This window comes from Podarcis filfolensis (assembly GCF_964270895.1).
Source record: "Podarcis filfolensis genome assembly, chromosome: 2".
Classification (NCBI taxonomy): domain Eukaryota; kingdom Metazoa; phylum Chordata; class Lepidosauria; order Squamata; family Lacertidae; genus Podarcis; species Podarcis filfolensis.
In genome coordinates, this window is record NC_139605.1 from 73,608,848 (window position 1) to 73,621,335 (window position 12,488).

General features: G+C 46.2%; 1 protein-coding gene across 2 annotated transcripts in view; it reads right to left on the reverse strand.

Moving 5' to 3' along the window:
• SH3PXD2B (SH3 and PX domains 2B) overlaps positions 1 to 11,570 on the reverse strand; it is a 100,313-nt gene extending 88,743 nt beyond the window's left edge. Inside the window, exon 1 of one of the 2 annotated variants that reach the window (XM_083593874.1) lies at positions 10,320 to 11,570. In XM_083593874.1, coding sequence (XP_083450000.1) covers positions 10,320 to 10,391 — 72 coding nt within the window. In that variant the 5' untranslated portion in view covers positions 10,392 to 11,570. The remainder of the gene's footprint in view (positions 1 to 10,319) is intronic. The other variant, XM_083593875.1, reaches the window with a different exon arrangement.
• Between the last annotated feature and the right edge of the window lie 918 nt (positions 11,571 to 12,488).

Below are 12,488 nucleotides of genomic sequence, written 5' to 3' on the forward strand. Positions count from 1 at the left end.
CTTCTAGGTAGAAGGAAAAATCAACTGGCTAATTTGTAGGGCTTGCTTATCAGTAAGAATTGGAAATTTGGTAAAAACTATTCCCCCCCCCCTGCTTTTTGGGTCAAGTATCCACTATAGAAATGAGTATTCTCATCACAAAACATTCTCCTTTCTACCCACACCCATTTATATGGATGGGAAAATGCTGAGGAAGTGACCATAGCAAAAGGTCAAAATAGAACAAAGGTACTCCATAAAGTTTTCTTCAAATGGACAACTTAAGTCTGAGCTGTACCAAATATTGACCTGTGATGCAAAGAACTGGGCAACAAGTTCTACAGGCCTAAGGGAGCTTCAGGGCCCCATTTCCTTAAGGGCAGTATCCTGTCCCATGTTGCATGGCAGTTGGCTTCTTTAAATGGAGGGGAGCAATAAGGCATGGATTAAACAAATGCATTTTACTGGGTACAGGTGATCCCTGGGAGACACATCTTAAGTAGCCCTTCAGATCGCAGTCACCATCTATTCTTAAACAGTTTTATATAGAGCTTGGGTTGGTGTAGTAATAATAATTTATTTCATACACTATGGACAAATGTTTCTGACTCCCAAATGTTGACCAATGCTAAGAACAAAATAATTTACCACCACCAATTATGATGCTGAAAAAATTGGGGAGGAAATAAACAGGGCTGGATTTTGTGCATGGAAGTTCTAGTCTTCAAAAGAAAGTCCTGGGCTCATCATTCTTTATCTCTTGAACCTAGTAAAAAGCAAAGTAAGGTAAAGGTAAAGGTACCCCTGTCTGTACGGGCCAGTCGTGTCCGACTCTAGGGTTGCGCGCTCATCTCGCTCAAGAGGCCGGGAGCCGGCGCCATCCGAAGACACTTCCGGGTCACGTGGCCAGCGTGACGAAGCTGCAGCTGGCGAGCCAGCACCAGCGCAGCACACGGAAACGCCGTTTACCTTCCCGCTATAAAGCGGTACCTATTTATCTACTTGCACTTAAGAGTGCTTTCGAACTGCTAGGTGGGCAGGAGCTGGGACTGAACGACGGGAGGTCACCCCGCTGCGGGGATTCGAACCGACGACCATACGATCGGCAAGTCCTAGGCACTGAGGTTTTACCCACAGCGCCACCCGCGTCCCTTAAAAATAAATAAATCTGAACTCTACCCACCTGTGCCCTAAATGGCTTGGGACCACATTACCTCAGAAACTGCTCCCATAAGAATCTGCCTGGCACTTGGAGGCCCTGCTCTTACACTGGTGCCTTATGTGAATAATATGAAAATTAAAATGTGGTACGTTCTCCATGTATATTTCAAGGGGGGGGATCACTTTCAACAACATAAAATGCTACTAGGATTGATCTCCAACATAGATGGGAGGTGCTGTCTCTTGCTAATTATGTGTTTAATTTGTGGTTTTATATATAAAATATGCCTGTGCGTTATATTACAAACATTTAAAACATGATGGGCATTTAACCAAGTTGGGTTTTAAGAAGTCTTTGTATCGTCAAGCTTAACCCCTGACTAATTAAAACCTTGCTGCATATGGAGAAGGAAAATATTCTTCTGGGTGATAAGTCCTGGCTCAAAAGAATATTGTTCCTCACAGATACCTCCTTGTATGATCTCATCTATATAATACAATTCCCTCCCAATCTTCCATGTCCCTTCACTAGCTGTAGCAACCACATATTGAAGGAAACGGGACTGGAAAAAAATAGCCAAAAGGATAACTGCCAAGAGTGACAAGCTGCTAGAGAAATGCAAATGGTATCTGTCCAACTGTAACAGAGCTGTCAGAGAGAGGGGGGGGAAACCCTCAAAGCAACTGAATAGGGAGAAATAAAACCCAGTGAGTCACAACCCCCATCTCCACTCTTGAAGCCACATGATTCTTTCAATATGAACTTGCACCAGAAGTCAGGGGGAATTTACCAAGTTCATCAGATGTGGCATCACTTAGCATTATCAACAGGGGAACCAAGTGCCAGAACCTTCTAGCAAGAGCAGAGCTGGTGGTCTTGAGACAAACCAGGCGGTAAGAGGAAGACACACCACAGGAGTCCAACACGACTAGAGTCTAACCAAAGTTTACATTGAGGGGGTATTCTTTTCTTCTTCAAATACTTTCAGTTTATTGGCAACCACATCCTGCAAAACAAGTACATTTTAAGTGTGCACAAGTGGGTTTAGAAAATAAAATTTGACTTTATCAGTGACTGGGGGATAAATGCAGGGCAAGCCATGGAAATCGTGGATCAGGGATCCCATGTTTCATTTGGAAGACAACCCCTCCCTTTTCTGCCTACTTAGAGATAGGAAAGCCAGAAGAGTAATGCTCCATCTGTACTCACATTTCTGAATTTTCATGGTAGCAGCTTTGCGGCATGTTTCAGGACCAGATGTAAGTTTACACAATGCCAGTACTGTTAGATAAGGCACCAGGCTACATCTCATACCTTCCTATACTACCAAATGATAATCCGATGCCTGGCATGGCTCAGCATTGAACAACTGCCTAAATCACCCAAAGTCGACATTACAAAGCACCTATTGGGGGGTGTCTTCAACTCACCTTACAGTCATCGACCTAAACAAAAGAGGATATCATGTAAGCAATTTCTGCACATGCACCAATTCATGAGCCAATATGCCTTCAGATGAGTGCTAACACACAAGTCCAGCCGCTTGTAATTCATATAGTGCAGTGGTTTGGTTGTACGTTGCAGGAAATACCAATGTATTTCAATGTAATAGAATCAGCAATGTTGTGCTGACCAGTCACTGCCCCCAACTAAAAAGCTGCAGCTTGGAGCAGTGCATGCATAATCTTACAAAAGGAGTGCTTTATCTGTCCTCATATTTTAAAAATAAAGATTTCAATCACTTACTTTTCTCATCCATCATTCATTACTGGTCTGGCATCACTAGCAAACTCCATTACTAAGACATCCATCAAGAGCTTGTTTCCAATGCATTCATCTACTTGCTAGCATTATTAGAAGAAAAACTGTTAACAGCTACAAAAAGATGTAACCCTTTGTCAGCTGTAGAAGAGAAAAATGTTCTTAACAATTCTCAATAACACTGGAAGTCTAGCATTGCCAATCTTCTAGTCCAACCACACCAACATATGTCACTTCGCACTGGCTCCTAGCTCATCTCTAAATTCAGAGCCAGATTAGCACCTCCATTTTGTAAGTTGAGGAGCAGTATGTTGTGGTATCTATACTTCTTTTAACTGTATTCCTGAACCCTGGCACCATGTAAGGGTTCCTATAGAAAAGGAACCAGCTTACTGATATTTTTGTAAAGAAGAAAGTGTCTTGTGCTTTATTTACTGTGTTTGAGAGGATTAAGGGCACAGACATAGGATAACAGGCCTTGTACTCTTAACACACACCCTTTCCCTCCAAGTCTCAGCAGTTGCATGCACACTGCAAACAAGTGCAATAGTCCTCTTTTTGAGGTTGCCACTGAGAAATGCAGGGATTAATCTAGATCAGTTGGAGCCATGGTACTAATTCAGGAGTGAGGAACCTTTGGCTCTCCAGATGTTTCTAAACTACAACTGCCATCAGCGCTGGCAAGCACGGCCAATGGCCAGGGATTATAAGAGTTGTCATTTGGCAACATCTAGAGGACCAAAGGTTTCCCACACCTGTACTAAATAGTTCACTTTTGCCTTCCTCCTCCTCCTCCTCCTCCTCCACACTTACACTCCTCCCAGACTCAATCAATATCTGTCTTCAGACTGTTAGGCAACCCATGGCAAAAGTTCAGATCCCTAAACACAAAGCTGACCCATTGCCCAAACAGGTGTTGACCCATTCATCAACCATGAGATGAGAGAAAAGGTTAAGTTCATTATGAAACACAGATTTGATATCATAACTCCACTAACTAGATGCAACAAGCTCATTTGAAGCAGGTTTCTCCAAAGCTGAGGGTATGTGGGGAGGAGGAAGAAACTAAAGTTACATGCAACTCTGCACTCTGTTACAGCCGCCACAGAGATAAATGAGGACAGAAGCAGATTCTCAAACATCAGATCTTCCGAGCACTCAATAAATGAGTAGCAGAAGTTACTCAAGGCCACACTTTCCTCAGCCTTTTCTCAGAGAACCAGTCTCCCCATTAGTACCCCACAGCTGAAAATACAACTTTCCGTAGAATTAAGTTAAATTGTCTGTCTGTCTAGGGGTGGGGTGGGGGGAATGCACAGGTCATTTCTAGGTCAGACTATGACACTCTGAAAGTAGGGAGTTTTCCAAACTCATGAATAGTAAGAAACTGCCTTCAGGGAAGAGAAAGACAGGTCTGTGCTCAAAGTAGTTGAGGAGGCCTAACAGGCCTATTTACAGTTGGCTCCAACCTCACAGAAAGAGCCTTGTAGGTAGCCAACAGCAAGATGACTCAGCCTCTCCACTTATTGTGTAAAAATAGGTTTGGAGTGTATATAATTAACTGTCTTTGGGAATCTGTCTTGTTCTTATGTACAGATTCAGGGGCAAACACTGTTCTCTTTCACTTCAACGTTAATCTAGTTCACAGGGTTTCAGAAACAGAGACATGATTTTCTTTAAAATGCGTTTATTCCTCCAACGAATTGAAGGCAGCAGCTTACAACATTTGTCCTTCTTCCACTTTTTAGCCAAGCAACTCCCCAGTGTGGTACTTTTGGCTGAGAGACAGTGTGCCTGGCAATGGCCACACAGTGAGCTTCATGGCCGAAAGGTTAGTGCAACTACATTGTCCAACTGGGCAACTGGGCACAGAGATGGTTACAGGCTGCCTGTGTGTACAAACTGGTCTATCATCCTCCATGTGGTCACCGTACGCATGTACAAATGTCCATGATCAAAGGGGGGAGAGAGAGAGAGAGAGAGAGAGAGAGAGAGAGAGAATGGCCTTGCGATTCTTTCCCATTCCAAGCTTTCTCTGAACAATTCTAATTATTGTGCTCTGGAATTGTGCTCTGGAATCACTGGAATGTCACCAGTGAGTAAACAGTGCATGTACCAAAGTAGGAAGATCTCATTGCAGGTGACCTCTTAATTCACAGACAAAGCCTCTTAGATAAGAATATGTTTGGAGATGTCTTCTATCTGTAGGTAGATGGTATAATCACATCAATTTAAATGTGTGTGGGGTGGGTGTGGGTGTGAAGGTTTCAAAGTCTCAGAAACAAAACACCATAGGATTCCAAAGACAAAAGAAGACTCCTAAAATTGCCCTTTATTTTCATACCTGCCCTTCAAAAGATGGAAATACATGGCAAGCTGAAAAACTACGGATTCCAAAGGAAATCTCATCCTGTATTTTCATCCACTGGGACGAGTGGAAAGCATATGTGAACATTTAAAAATAGGGTTAAAGACGCCTAGCTCAGGTAGAAGATAAAGAACAAAGGTCTAGTCTTGGTGTGTAAAGGTCAGCAGCAGCCAATTTCAAATCAACCACAACACAATATATTCCTGCAAAGGTTGTCAGAGCTGAATTACAGAATCATAAGTTCATTCTCTTTTCAAGGGCTAAAAACTTTTAACTGTTAAAGAATCATCTAAGGAATCAAATGAGAGCAAACATATTTGTGGTGGATATTTTCCATTGCTGGAAGAAGAGGAAGGCTCACAGTTGCCAAGAGGGAAGGCAGCTTTTAATCCTTCACTTAGAGCAGTACTGTAATTTGAAGAGGAATTATGACATCACCAACCATTTTCATGCTACTCCAAAAGGGAGAAGTCAGTATTTTTTCCATCATAAATAACTGGAGGAAGGGCAAGACAGAAAAAAAGATCTGTGTAAATAAGAATGAGCCTCAGGCCTAGTTCACACAATATATTCTTGCTCCGTGCAAACAGTCCCAGGTATGCAGTCAAAGAGCTGAACTTGTCTGAAGGAACTCATTGGATATATATGGCCAGCAGAAATCTTTGGACAGATCTACATGCTATAAAATAAATACAGGCTCTAGAGCCACCATATCATTATTATCCTTATTTGCCTTGTAATACTAATGGGGGGGGGAGGTATTTGCAGGTGAGAACCAGCACAGAAATATGCTTAACCCTTTCCGTGTTCATCAGTTCTCCTCTGCAAATGGTTCTCTCTCTCTCTCTCTCTCTCACCACACACACACACACACACACACACACACTTTTAGTACATTGCCCCCCCCAGCAGTGCTGCCCAATTGGAATCAACACTGATTAAGATTTTTTTATAATTAAAAAAAAAGTGAGGAAGAAATTTACAGGGCAGAATTCCTATTCCCACCCCAATTTTCCCATCGCAAGTGCTGTTTGAGAACACACATTGGCTAGCATGAAGTGTATTTCCCATCTTAATATTTGCTTCTAAAATCCAAAATCACAATTAACCACGCTGAGGCATCTGGTGAGCAGATGGAAACCAAATGCTTGACTAGATGGATATTTTGGTCTGATCCAAGAGGGCAGTTTGTGTGCAAGCTGATTTTTCATAACACACAATCCCAAGTATGCAGGTTACACACAGCAAATGCACTCAGTGGAGACCCACAAATTTGGTTTGGGCCTTGGTAGTCAAGCAAAGATTGGTTGTCAGGACCTTCCCCTTAAGAACAATCTGGTGCATTTTCGCACAGGAGTCCCATTGTGTTCACTGGTGCTTACTACCATAGGGGATTGCAGCACAAGTTCCAGACCTCACACTGCATCTTACGGGGACGTTGGGTACAAGCCCCTTTTCCTCCTCCACCTCCAAAACTTTCAGAGCTGGGAAAGGGGACCAAGGAATTAATCTACTCAAAGGAAGGAGGGAGTGCAAATTACAGAGCTGGTTTCTGCAGTAGCAACCATGGCATTTGAACTGACCAAGATACAAACAACTGCCCAACCCTACAGTCAGCTAGAAAGCAGGACTGCCTCATTTAAACAACAACAGGTCCTTAGGGTATGACAGCATTTTTCAACCAGTGTGCTGTGGCACCCTGGGGTGCCTTGAATGATGATCAGGGGTGCCGTGGGCCACACTGGCCTCCATCCCTCTTTCCTTCCCTCCCTGTTATGATGCCCTCTCTTGTCTCTGCCTCCCAAAGGCTTGCACAGCTGTTTGTTGCAGCAGTCCTGGCTATAAGCTCCGTAGGTGAATGGCGCCTCTGGGAGACACCTCTCTTTGGGGCGGGGGTCAGCTCAGAGACAAGGGACGGCTGCCCCAAGGACTCCCTAGGAAAGGGGAGAGAAGAGGCTGAGGGAACACTCCACAAGAGAGGGTGTTCAAAAAAGGGTGAGAGGCTGCCAGCTCTGCAGGCAAGGGGTGACATAACTGGGCTCCTGAGCCCCACAGGGGTGCCACAGAAAGAATGTAATTGGTTAAGGGAGCCGTGGACTCAAAAAGGTTGAAAACCTCTGGGGTATGATAATCAAATCTTATGTCTATCTGAACTGAAGATCTATACCAAACTGGTTCACTTTGCCTATTCTTCATTACAGGCAACAATTTATTGCTGATTTTCCTTCGGATTTAAAGGATTGTCTTCCCCCAAATGACTCACTTCTTCTCTTATGTGTAAGAGTCTACCATCTTTCCCCCCTTTGATTATGCATTTTCTCCATACTATGATGTCCCAGACAGAACTAGAACACAGCTAAGAGCATCTCTATCTCTAGTCACTGGCAGATCCTTCCAAAGATTAAAAAAACCTATTCCAGTCAACTCAGGAATGTATTTCAAAGGATGGATGTGGCCAGCACTATAGCATCATTTGGTGCAAAGGCAGCTTTCAGTTTTAAGAAACAAAAGAAATTATCCATAGTGAAGAGTAAAAGCAAGACCTAACTCTGCCCCAGTCTAATAAGATACATAAGGTAATGTCATGTTATAAGCAAGGTATTTTAAAAAGCAAGCATTATAAAAAGCAGCAGCAATCTAGTAGAAGAGGCTTTTAAATGTGTTTGTGGAAGGGGGTATTGCTTTGTTGATTTTGTTTTAATTATTTACTGGTGTTTATACCTTGTATTTTTATCCTGTGAACCGCCTTGAGATCTTGTGAGGAAGGGTGGTATATAAATCTAATTAATAATAATAATAATAATCAATATTTTTAAGTAAGTAGAATCTCATCTCCAACTGCAGCTAGTTCTAAAGCACATATCTGCAACTGCATTTTTGCTGAAATCCTAAACATATTTAACAAGGAGTATACTGGACACAATAGTTTATTGGCATAGGATTGTACTGTAGATCATCCCCACTACTGTTTCCTTTGTTTATCTTCCTCTCCCCACCCGCTTCCCTGTGTTGCCTTCTCCACTATCAAAATTTGGCAGATTGTCGCTGTGGTGCAGTGGTTAGAGCAGTCCTCCCCAACCTGGTGCCCTCCAAAGGTTTTTGGACTGTAAATCCCCATCACTCCTGACTCACTGGCTGTGCTGGCTAGCAACAAAGTTGGAGCACAGAGACCAGGTTCAAATTCTTTCTCAGTAGCTGATTGAGTGGCCTCTGCCAAGTCCATCTCTCTCTCTCTCTGCCTAGCCTAACTCACAGTTACATTGTGGTGATAAAAATGGGGAAACCTGTATACCACCTTAAGCTCCTTTGGAGAAAAGTGGGATATAAATGCAATAAAATAGAAGGTCAGATTGTTATGACATTCTAAAGCAAAGCCTATACTAGTGACAATTGTTGCTGAGAACAGTATAAATATATGAAAACTATCACAGTATCATAGTTTTTTATCTCAAAAGGGCAGGGGGGAATCATTACACCATTAGAGGTAGGTATAGTTAAAGATTGCTGCACCGATTTGTACAGTATAAGAGGATATGGAATTAAAAGACCTGCATTTTCTACTCATGTTTCATCCTATGCTACCATTCACTCCTTGTTCTCCTCTGCATCCTCCTGGCTGCCTCCTACTTAACTCCCTTTTTCATTATTCTCAGAAACAATCAGGTTCCCATATGTGAAGCACAACCTTCCATCTCTGCTGTCTCTATTTGCAGTCTCACCCCTCCGGCTCCTAATGTGTGTATGTGTGTGTGTGTGTTGTGAATTAAACATTGCCATAGATTCTTTAACAGAGTTGCCAGTCAACTCTTTGGGTAGAGACTGTGTTCCCTCGCAATCTATAATGCACGAAATATTTGTGTTAAGGATTCAGCACAGAACAGGCAGGATATTAAAAGTGGGAGAACAGACCCTGCAAGAAGGGGAGGTGTTTGCTATTCAGCAGGCATACCCCAGTTTAGTGGAAATGACAAGCTGCAGCACCCAACCTGCCAGTCACCAGCCCCAACGGATACACACTCCAAACAGAATCTGACAGTTCTGACACATTGCAGCCAGGTTCCCACAGCCTTACAATGCCTGTAAAGCATAGCGGGCACAAAAGCAGGGAGTACCAGAGGTCTTCTTGCCTGGGGTAGATCGAAATCTGAGCAAACTTCTCACACACCCTACAGATGCACTTCTAGGCTGCTGAACACAAATCTGGCAGGAAAGCCACTACTTTCCTTTCTGAGAAAGAAGAAACCCATGTAGATTTCTCTGCCAGGAGAGCAGCTGCTCTCCAGATCCCCTCCAGCAGTTTAAATTTCCAAGCAAACCATTAAAAGCAAACGCCAAGGGAGACTTATGCTTGCCCATCCCACGATGGGACCCGTCCAGAGCACTGGCCAGAGATTTAAAGTGACGGGCTGGTCAACATGCACAATCCTGCCTTTGTAATGTCAACGATGGTGAAAGAAAAGAAAGAGCCAGGCGGCAAGAACTTCCTGCCTGGCTTGCTAGGAAGTTGCAGTGTGTGCACAGACAGACTATTCCAGCTACAACATGCATTCACAGTGGATCCAGGAGGGAATGGAAGAGACCGCACAGAAGCGGCTGCGGGGAGGCGACCCCATCGCCTCTCTGCTAGCTAGGGAGCTGCAGCCAACGCCCCCCCCCCAAAAAAAAAACTCACGCAGGGGGAAGATGCCCGTGTGAAATCCCAGCAAAGCAGCTCTATCAAGGGCAGCAGATCTGCCCCAGCATGTGAGGAAAATGAACGGCTGCAGTCCCACAACATCTGGGGACCCAAGGTTGAGAAACAGTGGGCTAGAGGCAGTGGCGTAGCGTGGGGGGTGCAGGGGGGCCCGGCCGCACCGGGCGCAACATCTGGGGGTTAGGGTTAGGGGGCGCAAATCCACGGGTTAGGGGGCGCAAATTACTTGCCTTGCCCCGGGTGCTGACAACCCACGCTACGCCACTGGCTAGAGGATTTCAAGGCGCTCTCAGCAATTCTCCCCACCCGACCGCGGGTTACACTTACACACAAACACACATGCCACGCTCACTCACATAGTGTTTGTTGGGAATTCGCCGCTTCTGCACGTCCAGCACCTTCACCTCCAAGATACTCTTCCGGGGCATAGCGCTGGTCCTCTGCAACCCGAACCCCAGAAGCAAGTAACAAAATAAAGCGGGAGGGGGGAGGGAAGGAGTGTAAATCTTGGAGACGGGTAGAGGGGAAGATAAGACGAAAGAAACCCCTCCTCCGGGAGGGTCGGCGCAGCCAACGCTCCAGACCCAAAGCGCAGAAACTTTTAAACGCAGCGGTTGCAGAGATTACGCTGCTAAGGGATAGGCGAGCCTGAGCCCCACAGCACCCTCCGCGCCTGCCTGTGTCCCCCCCTTTCCCCTTTCTTGCTTCTGCTTCCTCTTCCTCCTCCTCCTCCTCCCCCCCAGCTCTACCCCCTTCGCTCTTTCCCTGGCCAGAGTTTGCAGATGCAGGAGGGCTCCTCCCAGCCCATCCCTGCCAAAGCAGCCTATCCCACTCAGGCGCAGGCGGTGTGGTTATGGCGCTCTCTGATCCAGCCCCGCTCCCCGGGTTTCTTAAAGGGCCACGACCACCGTGCGGCTCGCCAGCGCTTTCAGGCCAAACACGCAGAAGCGCCGAGCCAGCTCGGCTGCTCGCTCTCCGCGCCATGCCTTTCGCTTGTGCTGCTGAGAATGGGGGGTGCTTTCGGGGGGGGGGGCGGAGGGTGTGTGTGGAAGCAAAGGCGCAACTTTTCAGCTGTGGCCGGAATACCGGTGGGAAGTTGGAGCTGGGCGGCAAATCCACACGTTCCTGCCCACTGCCAGTAACACAACCAACCCGCGCACGATCCTTTCCTTTCTTTCACGTCACCCATAACCAAGAACAGAAAGGGCGAAATAGAGGGACTAGATTAATATGAGGAGCGAGTCTTTTCCACACAATCCCAAGTACCATTTTAACCTCCATTTGACCCCCCCCCAACTCGCCCCCCCTCTCTCTTTGTGAAGTGAAGGAAGAGAGCTCGAAAGCAGCCGAGGTCAAACGCAGGCGTCGCCTTTTTCTCAGAAGAGGAAAAGGCACCAATTAATCCTCGTCTGAATCTGGAATTGCCACACTTTGAAACGCTCCTTGTCGCGACAGGAGCGGCGCAATTGGTTTCCGAGGGAGGCCGAAGGTCGCCTTTCGAGCCGTCGTCGCATAAAGCACTTTGAGCTCCTTTTCCACAACTCTCCCTCAGTCCCTCCTATGGAGTAAATATCCCCTTGCAAAACTTCGCCCCCTCTCCTGCCCCCCCCGGCTTCAACTTTCCACGCTTGCCCCGCGCCCATAAAGGGGGCGGGTGGGTCTCGAGGGGTGGATTCAGCAATCCCACCCGCCATTGTGCACTCACCTAGGGATCGTGTTGGGTGGGATCTGTAGGCAGAGGGTGCGTGAGGCCTTGGGAGATTAAAAAGCATGGCCCCGAAAACATAAGCCAGCTCCCTCAGCTGCTGTGCAATACAAGAGGACAACGACTGGCTCCAACGGGGGATCTAGACGCATCAAAAGAAGCGTTTCAGTTTAAAGCGGCATAAATTTAAACGGGGAAAACAGGTAGAGAAAAAACGGAGCTCCGCGTCGCCATCTGGTGGCACAATGTTATATCGCACATACCACGCATATAAATCGCTTTTTCTTTACCAGTCTAGCTGAGTCTTGGCTGTGCTGAACTGCTTGAGAGGCGGCATGTCTGTCTGCACCTTGGCCGGCAATTTTGGCCATGGTGAATCTAGCAGCTATGCCATCAAGGTTGGTGGGGGGATCTGTGAGGCTGTGGCAACAAGAGCTCAAATAACTGAAGGTAATGAGCCAGGAGGGACGCGGGTGGTGCTGTGGGTTAAACCACAGAGCCTAGGACTTGCCGATCAGAAGGTCGGCAGTTCGAATCCCCGCAATGGGGTGAGCTCCCATTGCTCGGTCCCAGCTCCTGCCCACCTAGTAGTTCGAAAGCACACCAGTACAAGTAGATAAATAGGTACCGCTCCGGTGGGAAGGTAAACGGCGTTTCCGTGCGCTGCTCTGATTCACCAGAAGCGGCTTAGTCATGCTGGCCACATGACCCAGAAGCTGTATGCCGGCTCCCTCGGCCAATAAAGCAAGATGAGCGCCGCAACCCCAGATTTGGTCACGACTGGACCTAATGGTCAGGGGTCCCTTTACCTTTACCTTTA